The 17,515-nt window shown below is 41.5% G+C and overlaps 1 protein-coding gene across 5 annotated transcripts in view; it reads left to right on the top strand.

The window, feature by feature from the left end:
• Positions 1-14,262: 14,262 nt before the first annotated feature.
• Positions 14,263-17,515, top strand: part of PPP1R12A (protein phosphatase 1 regulatory subunit 12A) — a 112,451-nt gene continuing 109,198 nt past the window's right edge. For all 5 annotated transcript variants that reach the window (XM_064701996.1, XM_064701994.1, XM_064701993.1 and 2 more), the window contains exon 1: positions 14,263-14,586. In XM_064701996.1, the coding sequence (XP_064558066.1) occupies positions 14,350-14,586 (237 nt within the window). In that variant the 5' untranslated portion in view covers positions 14,263-14,349. The remainder of the gene's footprint in view (positions 14,587-17,515) is intronic.

Raw genomic sequence — 17,515 nt, 5'->3', positions numbered from 1 at the left:
TATATGGACACTGGTCACACTCAGCCTACAGATCTCCTTCAACAGTGCTAATCAGAGAGAATTTTTTTCCTGACATTCTCTAGGACCCTGAATGCCTGGGTGCGAAAGAGGTGGCAAGATGAATGTATTTTAAATGAGATGGAAAAAAAATGCATTCATTGTCAGACTGAAAAGTTCTTGCCTTGGGACAGCAGCAAATTATTTGGAAACACTACAAATATAAGAATATAAAGGATGATTTATAAGATCCATATTTAATGAAATACATGGTATTTTACATTATGATTATATATTATTTATTATGATCCAATTTTCACAGTAACTTCTGTTATATCTTATTTGCTTCCAAAAAAATTAAAGTAAACATCTACTTCAGTTTTTAAAAGTGAATTCTTCCTGAATGTAAGACCTAGGATAGCTGCATATACTATACACACTTCAGACAAAAAAATGTCTCATAGCAAAGTAAAAGGAAAGACTGAAATTCTGCAACTGCTTTCCATCATTCTAAATGCCAGTGCTGAGATAGTAATGTAGCTCATGGCCCAGATATGCAGTAGTATTCCATGCATTTTAATTAAAGGCAGTTGTCCTCATCCTGCTGAGGATTTGGTCACTGATGTACAGAGGAGCAGGAACAGTCTCAGTAGGCAATCTTCGGTATCTAGGAGCTGCATCTCCAGCTGGGGTTTTATCCAGAAAAGTACTGAGGCTTTAAAGTCCATGCTCTGATCATCCTCAATCCCTCTGCATTGGCTTGCTTTGCAGAGTGGGCTTGGTGCATACCTAGGATATTCTTCCTGAGGGACATGGAACTTTAACTTTCACTCTGAAAGCATACCGGCTGCCCTGCCATCATAATTAGAGCAGAAGGACTCTGAACCACATGTATGGTAGGCACCACCCACAATATAAACCTAGATATAGTTCAGCCATCACAGTAAATCTGATCTAAGGTAACATGCACATATGTATATATGCCAGGGAAGTGACTGAGTCACTATGGAAGTGGCACTTAGGGACATGGTTTCGTGGTGGCGTTGGCTATGCTGGGTTAATGGTCAGACTAAATGAACTTAGAAGTCTTTTCTAACCTAAATTATTCTATGGTTCTTTAAATTGAGGAATCAGTACCAGCCATTTCCAGCTGCTGATCTGCTCTTATTGCATTGAACCACTGACGCAGAAGTGACCAACAAACCATAGCATGCAGCCTACTACAGAATATCGAACTGGGAGTCGGATTCTCTAAGGACACATCTTTCCAAAACAGATCTATAAAGCATGTGATCAACAGTGAAAGCTGTGGAAATACAAGGGCTGTAGCTAAAGCTGTGAATAATAATAATTTCTTTCAGGTGCTTCTCTGCAAGGTTAGTCTCTAGATTCTCCTTCCTTTACTCATATCAGTTAAAGGCCGACATGTAAGAGCTTGATTCACTGTCCAGCTATGTACAGGAGTGCATAGAAAATATAATGGGCATGTTTAAAATAATCCTACCAGAAGCCAAGACCTTTCATTCCACTTTGCACTTGCATTTTGTTGATTTAAATGAGTGTGAAGTAGGGGATATTAATGCTGCTTGACTTCAGACACCTGTCTTAGGGGAGCAGTCTCCTTGGACTCTTATCCAAGGAGAAAGACCTTTCTGGAAGGCTACTGAACATCTGAACTCAGACTGTGTACACACTTTCTAACTCAGAGCAACAGAGAATCAAGACTACTGTCAGTAGAATTAGGATATCTAGGATATAAAAGCACATTAAAAGAGAATTCATGCATTTTAATACATTCAAAATTATGGAAAATGAATTATTTTTGTACAGCATGAGATTGAAAATAAACATGGCTATTTCATGAGAAACCATGTGATTCTTAAATCAGATGCAAGAATCCTAAAGCTTCATGATTGCTTCCTTTTTAAACTACTTGATAAAAAGCAAACAGGAGAGTCCTTGCTTTAAAAAGAAAAGATCTGGCAAAGCTTCCAGCTAGAACAAGGATAAGACATGATTACAATCTGTTTACTGGAACATAATAAAGTCATCTGAAAAAACAAAAAGCACTGGAAACCTCGCATTTGCTTTGGATACGTATCCTAAACATGCTGTAAGATGTGACAGAACCTTTTTCATTTCTCTATTTATTGTGAAACAAATATAAAAATGATATGAAATTATTGTGTTTCCTTTTTATTTTTATCCTGGAATAAACAAAAATCACTGTCAATAAATTCAGATGATGTTACCAGGAGCACCTTTTACCATCTTATGTATGTTGATGAAAGAAAAAAATTTGTTTGAAGAAAGCATCTGACAGAAACAAGCAAATGCGGATAATTCAGCAGGCGGGCTAATTCCCTTTACTTAGACTTTCCCATATACATTTGTAATTGTGTGAGAACATCCCATCCTGAAAAACCCATCTCACTGCTGGAAATAGCTAGTCTAACTAATACTTTTAAGTCTTAAGGAGAGATGAGGATGAATTGGTCACCGCCTAAATGGCGAAAGCCAAAAGTTTTTTGGCTTTGAAAAGCCAAAAGCTGGCATAGGGTCAAATGGCACTTTGGCAGAAGTCCAGCTTCTGTCATACACACACACACACACATGTATATATTTCCTATATATTTCCAGCCAGAAGCAGATATGCCAAGGGAAAAAGACTTGCATTCAGTTCTGTTGCACTTCACAAGAGCAATGGGTGCTACAGACAGAATTGTAGTTATATGCACTTGGTTGGATTAATAAAAATATCATAATTAATCGCTAAGCAGTCATTTCACAAGCAGTGTGCAAATATGTACACAACTGTGGGAAAAGTTTTTATCATGACTGATATACATGCCAGACAGCTAACCCATCTTCTTGCACCACCTTCAGCCCTACAGATACTATATGCCCAATTCCAGTTTATTACATCTTTTTATCCCTTTAAAAATTAAGATTCCTGCATATATTGAAGTAGAGGCCTTCATAAGTAAATGCTTACTTAATTAGTGTACATGTAAGCATATGCATACCTACTAGGCCTTAGAGGTTTCAATGGGACCATTACATGATTGCACCTCATTATATTGATTAATATGGTGTGAAAACAAATGTTCCACAGATTTCTTTACAGTCCTTCTCTAACTTCACTAAAGTTAATTAATGCATTCCCTTCCAGGTATGACTATGCAATGGCTAGCCAAGGAAGATGACTTTTACCTCACATAGCCAGCCATTGGGTGCCATGCCCTTGGGAAGTGGACCCAGCTCCCAAAACACGTGTTACAGCCAGCAGACAGAGGTCATTAGTTGTTGGCAGATAGGGTGTATACAAAAGATGTCCTGAGAACAAGCATAGTGGCTTGAACTCTGTTCTCTGCCTTGCCTCGGGGTCTCTGTTACTGTCTTTGGCTTCACTGCTCAGGATCCTGCTGGCATTCCCCACCTGTTCATTTGTGGCTTTGTCCCAAGCCATCTGTCCTTGCTGTTACTCTGTCTGCTCCTTCTCCTGGACTCACCTATGAATTACACTCCCTGGTTTTCTGGCTCCATCTGAAGTTCAGCTATCCTCTTGTCAAAGTGAATGCAAGCTTCCTGGTGCTAAACCCTACACCCATAGGCCTACCTTACTCTGTTAGGCTAATGAGCATTATATGTCTCTGGTTCTTGATTTCAGATTCCCTTAATTATATCAGCCGGCTCCTGCCTCCACCCAGACTCAAACCCCAGGGCTTCACTGTGAGTCTCCTAACTCCCCTGTCCCGTCATAACAGTCTTCACAGACAGGTGCAGACAGTCAGCATCTTGTTTTGCTGGTGCTCCAAGCTGGGCAGAAACGAGCCAGCTTTGGTCTCAAAGCTGTGCTCCTACATTACCTGAAGGGGAGAGCTCTTTTATAACCAGACAAGATATGCAGCAGTTGGAAACACAAACTGTATCCACCTCTGTCTATACTTGCTCACTTGGACATACTGTGCAAACCTGTACTAACTTTTAGGGTAGAGATTAAATTTAGATACCAAGTAGAGACACACTGTTCACATGTCTCAAATGTTTGCCCAGATGTTGAGCAGCATCCTCTGTGCCACACAGCTAGACAGAAATTTACTGGGCGTGTTGGAGAGGACCAAGGTGGGAAAATTTCTACTAAACTTTCTTAAAACTGGTTATAGTTTATCTGTGAATGTTATCTATGTTGACCACACCATTCAGGTGAAGCATAGCAATTGCATTTTGTTAATTTGGGTATCAAGCCAATTCTAGTCTGAAGCACACTCTGAATGTGGTGGGTTGACCTTGGCTGGACACCAAGCTTGTCTATCATTCTCCCTTCTCAGCTGGACATGGGAGAGAAAATAAAATGGAAAATGACTCATGGGTTGAGATAAAGCAAAAGTGAAACTCTGCGTGTGTGCAAGCAAGAGGAAAAAAATAATTTTATTCTCTACTTCCCATTGGTAAGTGATGTACTGGGAAGCAGGGCTTTGGCATGCATAGCGGTTTCTCCAAAAGGTAAATGTTGTAAGTAATGAATGCTTTTCTCTTCCTCCTTCTTATTACCCTAGCTTTTATATCTGAGCTGACATCAGGTGGTAAGGAAGGTCCCTTTGGTCAATTTAGCTCAGCTGGCCTAGCTGTGTCCCCTCCCAGGCTCTTGGCCACCCCAGGCCACTGACGGAGGGCAGTGCTAGAGAAAGCAGCGCTGATGCTGTGCCAGCACTGCTCAGCAGCAGCCAGAGCAGTGGGGTGTTATCATGACCTTTCAGGCTGCCAATGCAAAGCTCAGCACTGTGAGGGTGCTATGGAAAATGAACTCCATCTCAGCCAGACCCAACACAGTGAATTAGGTGTGTCTGTTTCAGTAGTGTCAGTCTAGACTTCCTCAAAATCTGTATTTCTATAAGTGCAACACAAATCTCATTTCCACAGTACTAGAATTTGAAGTTTAGGCCTTTACCCAGGGTAGTTACAGTAAGTTTACACCAGCTGATTACATGCCATGTAATTTCCGCACTAGCAGGTGACGCATCAATAGATACAGAAGATGCCAGCGAAATGTGCTTGAGCTACTGTAAAGCTAACTAGTTTGGCTACCGGTAGTAATATAAGCAGAGTTCAAGTGTAAACTAAGTTAGGCTAGATTTAATTTAGACAACTGAAATTTTGTAACTTAAACTGAGCTCTGTACTTGCAAAACTTGTACCCAACCAAGGCAGCACAAACCTAACAAAGCCACTGTACACTGGAATCATTAAAACAAATATTGAATCTAAAGGCTGCCTATTTTATGGCAGCTTTAAAAGCAAATGAAGCATTTATTAACTTCTAAATTGTTTTTAATACCTGAGTACCTCAATGGGTCTGCTCATTAAAACTGTACGATGTGAGCAAGGGCACAGTGGCAGGATCTGGCCATAAATGCCTTCAGACATGTGACAGAGACAGAGATTTTTGTGCTTTTGTTTCTAGGTAACTGCCTGGTTTTGTTTAACTATGTTTTGATTATGGTATGGACTTCATTAAACACTGTATGGGCAAATGGCATGCTTTATATTATATTTAGCTTTATCTCTCTACTCATGAGGACTGCGTGGGGTAATTGCTTCTTTGAGGGCTGATCCTCATCCCTTTATTAAAGCTAAAGTGTGAATCTGTGGGAACATTATATAACAGGGGAATGAGATTCCAGCTCTGCTATAATATGTTTAACCTGAATAAATAGTCAGGCTGGAAATTATCTGTGTGTTGTATAACCCCTTCATAAATTAACGCTTAATTAAATTACAGATTTTGGAACTTATACTGGAAACCATTTGCTTGCATAAGAAACTCCAGTTGGATTCAGTGGGATATTATTGGGAGCTAACACAAAGTCACTAAAACAAGTAGGAGTTTCTAAACTGAGTCTTGACTGCTTTAAGTGAAAACAAATTTATAGATCCAGACATTCTCAAGACAGAGCAAGTGTCTAATGTAACTTGTATGTATTACCTACACAATTATTATACTTCTAGAGGAAACAGTCATTAAAGCTACTGCCCAGATTTGGGGTATAAACCAATACAAGATATATTTTCCTTTGTGCTGCTGCAGAGGAGTGTGAGTGTTATACAATGGTGATTGTATGCAGGATACAGTGGCAGGATATTTCTAATTTTTGTAGGGAAACTGAATGGCATCTCTTCGAAAGTTAGAATCTTTGGAAGTATGCAATGCACAAAAGCAGTGACGTAAATTTTGAATTTTAATTATGGATTCGCTTTTTACAAAAAGAAGACAAAGTAGTTGTGCTTAAGCCATTATTTTTTTACACTATTTGCTTTTCTGTAGCAGTTAGACCTTCTTTATAATCTTATCTAAATGCAAGGGTTGAGGGAGTAGGACCAGATCCTTCTCCTTTTGAAGTAATTGTTTGCCATTTATTTTACTGGGAGTACCACAGGGATTTTATAAAGAGTGTAAGATTAAATATTATGTACAAATGCAAAATTATGCAAACTCTGCCTTTTTTAAATATGGGAGCCCACAGAATTGTGACACAGACATTTAGAACAGAAATCACTTTTGTGTTAGTGCAGGAATGTTTGGGTTTTTTCAGACCACTCTTACCTCAATCAAAATTCCCACTGCAAAAGAAGATGCAGCATTGGGCGCTGTATCTCTAGTAGACTATTATATCTTTACTAAGGCTTTAATTTAAATATTTTAGATCTTAAATTGTGAACAGTGGGAGTGGAAAGATTCTAATTAATGTGATCAAAATTCTTTATTCAGTTTCTGAGGTTCAAATACAAACTTAGGTCACAAATGTAAAATTAAGAATTTTAAGTATTTATCCCATGTAAAATCAAGATTCAGGTGCACAGCCAGGAATGTTACAAGATCCTATTATTTATGCTGCTTATCAGCCCACAGTCCTAAATTAGCCATCAAAATGTTAACAACAAAAATAATTAAAACAATTACATTTTAAAATTTTATCTTCCAACTATAATTGTATATACAAGGAGTTAATTTTACTGTTATTAATCTAGTTGAAATAAGGTAAATTTTTATCTGTCTATCTATGTATCTATGTATCTATCTATATATCTATCTATCTATCCACCAATCTGTCTTAAAATGAGTGTAATGTAGAACTTTTCTAGGACCAGCCTTTACTTTCTTGAGCCAGAGGGAGAAAGCAATGAAACGCACATAACTAAAAATCAAGGAATGCTTAATAAAACCAAGCCAAGTGTCTGATCTCAGCAAAATCAGTGCTTTAGATCTCAGTCAGAGCTTGAAGTATGAGACTATGCTCACTTGCCTTACTCAAGTTAGTGCATTTATTTTCCACTTTCCAGAATCCAGGTCCAAAGGACACCAAACCATTAAATAAATGTTTCCAGATATGCAAAAATAATGGTTTAATGGTCACAGCTGAAACTACAGGTGAGATTTCTTGTGATGGTTGAGCCCACATGATGTATTCCTGCTTCTGAGAGGAATCAGTCTGTCCTTCCTCAGGCCTGGTCACACACTCCCAAGTCTATCTAGCCTCCTGTCACCCTTTGATGCATTTGTTCTGTTTGCTAGAGCAGCAGAAAACTAGCTGAGCCAAGAAGTAAATAGTCTGCTCGTGTAGCCAACTCATTCAGGTGCCAAATGAACACCAAAGCCTGGGAAACAATTGGGAAGGGCATCTGTGCATCCAGAGGTAGGGAAGGGGCAGTACAAAAAAAGGACAACTGGACTTTTCTGTGTCAGTAACCTGCCTGAATATCTTCATTATCTAGTGAAACTTAGCCTAGGTCTCCAAGAAAATGCTGGACGACATGTCTTTCTCTCAGGCAAAGAGAAGGCTGAGTCATATATCCAAATTATTTAGGGAAATAAAAAAAAAGGCTAAAATCTAGAGATTACAGCCTTTTCCTCATCTTACACTAAGTGGCTAAATAAGGCTTTGGTGAAAAGAAGATGGTTTTGAGTTACACAAGCATCTGCTAAAAGGAAAATTAATTTTACAGGTCCCTTCTCAAGTGTTTTGAGTTACTGTGATGAATGGGGGAGTTGCAGGCCAGCATGCCACTACTGGAATGGTTAGGAAATGTAATTTCATCAGATGGGGGTTGAAAGTCACAAACCTAGAAGCCATTTAAAAAGATCTTAAAGCATACATCTCTGCATTTGTGATATAGATGGTAAAGTTTCTGGAGTACCTTAGTGTTACATTAGCGGCTGCTGTAATTTTGCCTCAGATTATTGTCTCAGTTAAGTAACTCTTCTTTTGAACTTACAAGATGAAGCAATTCAATTTCTTAACGGCCTTGTGCTAAGGAAAAATAGGAGGTCACCAAAGAAGTAACTTCATGGTTTGGGATGAAGTCTGATCAGTTGAGCTGTAGTGTTAGAAGTTACCTACAAAAGTAGATTTCCATAGCAAACAAAGGGCTTGTAACAAATACGGGGGAGAGAAAACCAGTACAAGTGTTTATTAGGACAATAAACTGCTAGAAGAAGTGATTTCTGAGCAAGGAAACTTCTTTCAGTTGCTTGTTTCTGTTGTATTCAGAGCCACGGGTCTTTCTGAATATTTTTATAAATATGCATTGCTACACGCTAACAGCCAGTCCTCTTTCTTTAAAAGCTCCTATTTTAGTGGCTGTCTGAATAGACTAAAGGATGACATTATTTTTGCAGTGATATAGGTGTGTCACTTCTGTTAGTACGTGGCTAAGACTAATCATGATGTGAGTGTGCAGTTATGCCACATGCTGTAGGCACCCTAAGCAGCAAGGCATAATCCTAGGTGCCCAAAATCCAAGCCAAGCCAATTGTTCAGCCACATATAGATTTCAGTATTTTTAATTTAGAGAAATGACACATTCATACACCAAAACAAATATTTAAAAGGAAATTCATATACCTTCGGGTAGCAGAAAGGCAGAAATGTCTAGGATGTCACTAACCCTTGAGTGCATGTACATTTGCATTGTGAGTGAGAAGCTCGAATAGGATGTCTTTCATTTCTATTTGTCCAAAACATTCTCCTGCAGTCCTGGAAGTATGTTTCCCAGCTGTGATATGTTCAGAATGCAGTTCACAGGGAACAACTGGAATGCGTTTCAGAGGGATAGGTCATTCCATTCCCCCTCAGTATTCGAACTGTATGTTTCAGCTGCATGCTCCTTGACTCAAGCCACACACAAGTGGGAAAGAAACACTTCACCTTCAGAAAGTTGAACAGAGGTTCATAAAGGCTACTATAAGGTTGCATGGCCTTTAAGACAGCAAAATAAATCAAAGGTAGTTGTTCTCAACATCAAGAGCACAAAATGGACAACAGTACAGCAGTGTCAAACACTGTGTCTGCATCCATACATTTGTACAGATTGGATAGAAACAGAGCATCTATATTTCTGTTACACAATGTATGGCTCGGTTCTTTTCTTTTTCATGACATGACTAGACAAAACTTAAATTTAATTGAAAGTAAGAATGATTTTATAAAGTCAAACTTATAAATAAGTATATTTTCCTATTTTTAAAGGACATGGTGTTACCTTTTACTAGCCAAGAGAACTATTTTTAGCTTAATCCATGTACTGTTGAGATTGTCCGTAGAACAAATGCTAGTTTAACAGATGGGTACAGATAAAAATATGTGAAAGCATCTCTATGTGAATCAAGTTTAAATGTTAGCTTGCATTGCCATTCAGGAATACAGGGACACCAATCTGTGTAAAGCTCATGGAAGATGCTGGGAGAATACACCACTGCAAATCCAATTCAGAACTGCATGGTTTATAAATCTATGCTCTGGTTGCTATGGTAGTTTTGGTTTTGGTTTTGGTGACTCAGGATTATGCAGCAACAAAAAGTAACCCACCTTGAAATGTGAGGTTTCTGTATAAGAATCTTACTCAGAACTGACTAAGAGCAAGAAGTCTGATTCTTATGTAGCTTACTTAAAAATTTTGATAGCAATTTGTGCATAGACCTCTTACCTCTTTTTTTTCTGGATGAGGATTGTACAGAGATTTCACTGTTACATGTGTAGGTGTGTCACACAATTAGGGTAGAGAATGCACCAGAGTTAAAGACAGAAATGACTATGACTATCAAGTAAAGCAATGAAAGAAATGCCTTATTCTTATGATAGGTATGTCTGTCATGGTGTTTTCATGTGAAAAGGTACTTTCATATTTTGTTATCCCTTCTCTCATTTTACCATCCAGAATTCTTTATAATAATCTCTTAAATTTATTAGAAAATTTTGTGTCAATATATATATGCAATACTCTCCTTCAAACTACCCTTTTTTCCCAGAGCTGGAATTAATAGCATTAACTTTCATATATTTGTTTTCCTTCAATGGGGAGAGAAAAATGTTGAGACAAAATTTTTGGAAGCCACACTGTATGTAATGCTGTTCAAAACGAGAGACAAATCAGCAATTATCCAGTTGGAGGTCAGAACAAAATTCTGCATCCCAAAAGATGATGATTTTGGGTAGTGCAAAAGCTTCATCTGAGAACATCTGTTGTCTAGGATGAAATAGCTTTGAATAATGGTTGTTATGCTTTTAAGAAAAGATAGAAAACCAGACAGCACACTGATAGTAATCTCATTGCTAAATCATTGTATTGATCACTCGAAGCCTGTTGTTAAATTAACTGGAAATATGTACACACATAGATGCTATCTCTGTAAAATGTTTACATAATTACCTCTATAGAAAAGTAGCCCTACTGAATTCAGTGCTAATATTTGTGTGTGGAAAATTACATAATCACCTTTAGTGTTGTGTATATACATGCAAACAAGGGATTTAACAGCACACCTAGTGTGTTGGGTAGTCTTGCAGGAATACATCAAAAAAGCCTGATAAAACTAGGTCCAACTTAGCATGTTCTTAAGTTGCACATATAACGTAGCTCACATGGTTAAGTGGCTCTAGCTAGCATGCTGTGATTATTGCAAACACACATGCACACTTATGCAGTTACCTGATTCACTCTTGCGACTCTTGCAGTACTGACTCTTTCAGAATTAATTTGATACTCACTTTTAATATGGTCTTCAAAGACAGCTTTAATATATGTTTGCTCTAACCCTCTGCACAAATGAATTTAACACTCCATGCTTAGATAATGGGAAAATAATTTCATATTTCTACCAAAATTATTATTGGTATTTACAGATGTTTATCTCAATTAGTATGGAATTAGAAGCTGTAGACTGTCTCATCTTTTCTCAGCTACACTGAATTTACAATGAAATGGAATGACATTAGACATGGGGTAGAATGGCATAAAAATGGGGTAAAGAATATGGCCCAACATGCCTTTGCTATTGAAATTACAAACATTTATGGGAGATTTGAGATATGAAAAAATTAGAAATTAAAAATATTATTAGAAGTAGTATTATTATTCCTGTCTTGAAGAGTGAACACTTGCAGATATTAACTAGTTTACATGAATGACAGCTCTACTTTTTGCTTAAGGAAAACCATATGCTTTCCTAGATTGAAGTGCTACGTATAATTTCCAGCAGAGCACACAACTACCTCCAAAAGACATTTATATTCAATGTGTATGGAATATGTGAGTGTCAGCTGACTGTACAAATGAATTATATCTTGCCTGTAGTGTCTGCAAAACCCCTCAAACATAACATAACTACCAACCATGAGGTGCAATCCAAAAAATTAAAAAGTCAAGGAAAATAATGTCAAGAATGTGGAACATACAAATAGCTGCAGTGCATGGAAAAATATTTGCCGAAGTTCTCTGAAAAGCTGGAGCTGAATCAGTGCAAAAACTTTCCTGGAAAGAAGAATAAAAGGAAAGTATGAGATCTGGTTTTTAAAACCAAACCAACTGCATGATATTTTTGAACAAAACTGAGCTGTTGAACCTCTGCATTTCACTAACAAGCCAAGAAGAGCAAGTTGGAGTTAAAAGAGGATCCATGACCAGAAAGAAAAAGCTGAGCTGGAAAATGGAAATCAAGCAGAGGGGACTGGAACTAATGAAAACTTAGAAACCTGCTCCATGACATTGAAATTCCTGAGAGAGTGCATTTTGAACATGTGCCTATCAATCTGCCTAGAATTACTTTGTTGCTAATAAAGCACTCTATTTACATATTGTGTGCTGAAATCAAGCATTCTTCAGATATGAGGTTTCTTGAAGAGTCAAATTTTCAGACAGCCAGCTGAGAGAGCAGCAGCATGATGGGGAGGTGACTTGTAAAATATCTGAGACATTTGGGGCAGGGGAATGCAGCTTTTAACTTGCATTACCTTTTTCCAGGTTATAGTTTCCAAGTCCTTGGGAAATGGCTCTGGGTTGAGAGTCTGTCCCCAGGGGACTTTGCCCACAGGACAAGACCACAGCAGGAGGCTGGAAGCTGCACAAATTCCCTCCTTAGACATGAGTCGGGTGCTGCAGCCAAGCTGCCAGCCGTGCTGTCCATGCCATGCTGATGGTACCAGTGCAATGCCAAAGCGCAGCTAAACCACTCGTGGAAGTAATAAACAAACACTGGCTTTGAGCTGTGCTTTGCAGCCAGCCATATTTTCAAACCCAGGAATCTAACATGTACCCCTGGACAGTCACACAGGCTGCCAACGGGAAGGTGTAAGTTAGGTGCCAGGTAATCTTTCATCCGCCTACTTAGACTGCAAATCTTTCTCTGGCAAATCTTTCACCTTGACTACCAGATGCTGTCTTTTGTTCTCAATCACATTACGCCTGCAAACTGTCAGTGCCTGTACCCCATGCACTGCTGTATGAGTAAGTCTGATGGATATTATGCAAATATCTCCAGATGAAAATCTGTTCTGAAAGACATTAAGAACAGCACATTGCTGCAGGTACCTTGCAACTACTACTTCTTGTGAAATGTCAAACATCTTTATCAATATAAATGGAAATAAGAGCCTGAGCCGGCTGCACGATTGCCCACCATAAGAAGGAGAGATTGCAATTAGAAAAGCGCAAATCATGCAAAATTTGAAGTGTATGAGGTTTGGTGACCCTCTCAAACTATACTTTGTTCCCTATAATTAGTTGAAAATAAAACTTATTTTCCAGTAGGTTCAAAACCACATTTTATCCCCAGAGATTATTCCATTTAAAGCAAAATACATATTGCTTTTAGCTAAAGAAAACAGGCTGTGCATAGAAAAAACTTTATTATCTGTTATAGCTTGGTTACTAGAAGTTGCAACTCTGAACAAAAACATTTTAGTCTTCGTATCTTCAAATGCTGCGTGGTTTGTAACTATTTGTTTTCTCCCAAGAGAAAGGATGGCTGTGCTGCTCCTCGGGTTTTGACATCATGGAAGTGAACTGTAAGTGAAATGGACAATAAGCACAGGGCTTTGTCCATTGCCATGTAGAATGACAGAATCATGGAATGTTATGGGGTTGGAATGGATTTTAAAAATCATCTAATCCCAATCCCCTGCCGTGGGCAGTGACACTCCCCTCTAGACCAGGCTGGTCAAGGCCTTACCCCAACTGGCTTTGATCACTGCCAGGGCTGGGGCATCCACAGCCTCCCTGGGCAGCCTGTTCCAGTGTCTCACCACAATAAAGAATTTTTTGTAAAAATATCTAGTGTAATTTGTACCCATTACTCCTTGTTCAATCACTACAGTTCCTGACAAGGAGCCCCTCTCCAGCTTCCCTGGGGCCTCCTGAAGTGTAGAAGCAAATGGTAGTTGGTGCCTTCGTACATCAAGCTGGTCTGAGGTGGTCCTGTCTAATCTCCCAAAACAAAGGACCCTCAAGCAGGTTGCTCCATTTATTTTCTCTTTTTCAGTCAAGTGGCTGCATGTTTGCGAGCGCAGGGGGAAACACCGGCCTCGCCGCAGGTGACAGAAGTCGCAGGCAGGAACGGGCAGCGCGTTCGGCGAAGGGGACAAGAGGCGGGGCTGCACTCCCACTGCCACTGCCCCCTCACAACTCCCAACTCCCCTCTCAACTCCCAACTCCCCCCTCACAGCTCCCAATTCCCAACTCTTCCTCACAACTCCCAACTCCCCTCCTCAATTAATAACTCCCACTCTCCCCTCTCAATTCCCGTTCCCCCCTCCCAACTCCCACTCCCCTCTCGGCTCGGCTCGGCTCGGCTCGGCTCGGCTCGGCTCCCCCCCCGCTGCCCGCCCCTCGGCAATCTCGCGGGATTATGCTAATGAGCCGCCACCGCCCCGCCCCGCCCCGCCCCGCCTCTCCGCTCCCCGCCCGCCCCGCGCCCTCCCTGGGCGGTGAGCGCGCGCGGCCGCGGTGCGCTGTGGGATAGTGGCGGTATAAAGTGTACGCTCGGCGCGGCCGTGGCTGAAGGGGCCGGCGCGAGCGGGGTATGAAGATGGCGGACGCCAAGCAGAAGCGGAACGAGCAGCTGAAGCGTTGGATCGGCTCCGAGACCGACCTGGAGCCGCCCGTGGTCAAGCGCAAGAAGACCAAGGTGAAGTTCGACGACGGTGCCGTCTTCTTGGCCGCCTGTTCCAGCGGAGACACCGAGGAGGTGCTGCGATTGCTGGAGCGGGGCGCCGACATCAACTACGCCAATGTGGACGGGCTCACCGCTCTCCACCAGGTCGGTGCTGGGCCGATCGAGGGACTCCTAGCCGGACTGGGGGGGGCGAGGCCGCCCGAGTGCCCCCCCCCAGAGGAGGAGGAGGAGGAGGTGGAGGAGGAAGGGGCCGGAGGCGGCTGCGCTCCCTCCGCTGGGGGGTGTCGGGGCGGGGAGGTGGCGGCAGGGTCAGCCTGGGACCGGCCGGGGGCCGCGGGCCGAGCCCCGGGCCGGCGGGGCTGCAGGGGCGGGAGGCTGCACCCCCTCCCCGCGGGCAGGGCGTCGGAAGGGGCGGATGGGCCTCTCCTGCGGCGGGAAGGAGGTGCCGCTGACCCTCTTTCGTTTTCCCCTTTTGGCAGCGCTTCCCTCGGAGGGCTGGGGGGAGCGGGCCCTGCCCCGTGTGGGCTGGGGGGGCCGGAGGCAGGTGCCCCCGGCGTGGGAGGGTGACCGCAGGTGAGGGGAGCGGGCCGCCCTCGGGGGGCGCTTCTGCCGCTGCCCCTTGCCCGGGATCCCGGTAGTAGTTCCCTGCTTCCCTCGGTCCCTGGTTCCGCAGTAGTTTAGCCGATTAAAACCCGCTCGTGTGTGCGGGCGGCCGTGTTGAGAGAGGGATCATTTATTTCTCTCCGGTTTCTAGGGGAAACCAGTATTTTCTTCAGTATATAGAAACGCGTATCAGGAACGGGCTGCTTGTTTTCGTTACCGATGGCTCCCGCCGCAGTATGAAAGCTTAACTTCAAGGGGAGCGGGGATCTTATTTTTTTTTTCGTGCGTTGGAAAGTAGTTAAAAACCCAATCCGTATTGCTTTGTTCTGGTGTGGGTATGTGGGAGGGGAGTTGGTGCCGAGGGAGGTAACTTTCACTTGGGCCTGGGGGGGGGGAATGGACGGGAAACTGGCTGTGAAGTTTCCTCAAAATGGATGCTTTGTGCATGTTGAACTTCATAGCAGTCTGATTGGAATCTCAAAACGTTAGCCAAATAAGGAAAGGCTGTGGCAATCCGGAGATAATGCGGGTTTGCCTGAATAGTTTTTCTTCTCTAGAAGGCCAAAAGCTTCCACACAATATTGGATTCACTGAATATCTGGAAAACAAAAAAATATCTCTGACAGGCTAGCTTCTTGTTCTTAAGTTTAGAAGTTGTTCAGTAGTTTAAAAAAATATCTTAATGGTTATGTGTTGTAGGTTGATCAAGTAGAAATTTTCCCAGAATGGTTAGGTTGAGGTGGTTTCTTACGTTAAAAAAAAATGAGATGGTGAATATATTTTCTTCATCCTGTATAGGCTTTTCAAGGATGTGAGGCTTTAGAAATTCATAAACTGCCTTGCAGAGCTGGATAGGATCCCCTTTTGAGCATGGGATATAAAATTTTATGACTCTTAGCTCTGTTTGCTGTGTCTGAGCTGTCACTTGCTCCCCTGTATAGGGTGTTGGTTTACTTTCAGTTGTGAACCGAGCTGGAAGGATGAGTGTGTGTTGTGGTTGAGCCTGTCAGCGTGTTACTGCAGCACGGTTACCTGACTGCAGGCTAGCCTGTCACTTCGCTGCAAGCTTTTCTGTATTCATCCCCCTCTAATGAAGTTATGGTCGGGTCACGCTGCCAGGGAGCTCGGTGTGAGCAGCCATACCTTAACTGGTTAGATCCTTGGCTCTGCAAGTGCTGCGCTCCAGCCATTGGTAGGGGAGGATGACGTTTAGTTGAACTCTATTGTTAGAATGAGAGGTGGCGTTCTTGCCTTCTGATGTCCAGAAGGCATTTTCAAAATGTCTGTGATACTGTACACAAGACAGCTCTCATCAGGGTAATTCTGAGCGTGTTCTCCCCATTTTGTACATTGTAGTCAGCTTTCAGTTTGGAAGGGCAAAGTCTAAAGGAACAGAGGTAAAGATTTACATCACTGCTAAAATTCTTGCTCACGCTCCTCCTTCCCCCTCCGCTCCTTTAGTGATACCAAAGGACCTTTTCTGATTTTGATACCGGAAGTAAATAAGATCAGTTGTGAAGTTATAATCCTCTTGAGGCTGTACAGTAAGTGGAGGTTACCTGTTGCTATTAAAAAAGCCATAAAGCAGATCCATGCTTGTGACGACTCTGAAGGGTTTCACTTCATTATTAACACAAAATCATATTTTCTTCTAATATGCCATATAAAAGGTGCAAATCACACATGGTGCAGTCTGTAGCATGAATTAATGTCATCAATTTTGGCTGCAGCGTGAAAAAAGCTGTATCTGTTCTCAAAGGAAGCTCTTCAAAAACTTGTCGTTCTTCCTGACACTTTTGACTGACTGATGGTAGTTGTGTTCCAGTCCATATTATTGTGTTTGGGATTGCTGTGGAGTGCTGTTGCTGTGTGCTTCTTTGGTTTGTTGAGGTTTGTTCTGTTATGTGTTGTCTGTCAGATCCCATGTAGAAGACACTGCTCTTCAGAGAAATAAATTTATCTCAGCAAAGGTAAAATTACTGTAGGTTTTTGGGTTGTATCTTTTTTGTCTTCCATCAGTTTATTTTTTCCAGTTATTGAGACCAAATTGGTATGTCTGAAATAGCGATAGAATTAAATATTTAATGTAATATTTAGCCTTTGGTTTTCCTGCTACATATGGCAGTTATAGGAAGAGACTTCAGCTTTGTTTTATTTTTCACAGCACAGGTAGTTGGAAATGCTGAGGGGGAAGTACCATCAATTCTGAAATTCTGGTGAACTTCAGATCTGGTCTGTAATGGAGCATCAAGCTTTGTTGCTGAAGCCATTAGCTAAGCTTTTTCTCTGAGTGGGATAGAGTGCCATCACCATCAGAGAGCTGCCTGTAGAGTTGTTTCTGTTCATGCACACGGGAAGGAAAACAATGACTTGACTTGGTGGCTGAGGGGACGAAAGCAGGGAGGATATATATAGGTACTTGCTGCAGCCCTTGACAGTGCCAGTGAGCAGATTTTGTTTTATATCTGCA

The sequence above is a fragment of the Zonotrichia leucophrys genome, chromosome 1A (genome assembly GCF_028769735.1).
Source record: "Zonotrichia leucophrys gambelii isolate GWCS_2022_RI chromosome 1A, RI_Zleu_2.0, whole genome shotgun sequence".
Classification (NCBI taxonomy): domain Eukaryota; kingdom Metazoa; phylum Chordata; class Aves; order Passeriformes; family Passerellidae; genus Zonotrichia; species Zonotrichia leucophrys.
This window is presented reverse-complemented; position numbering and strand designations above follow the sequence as displayed.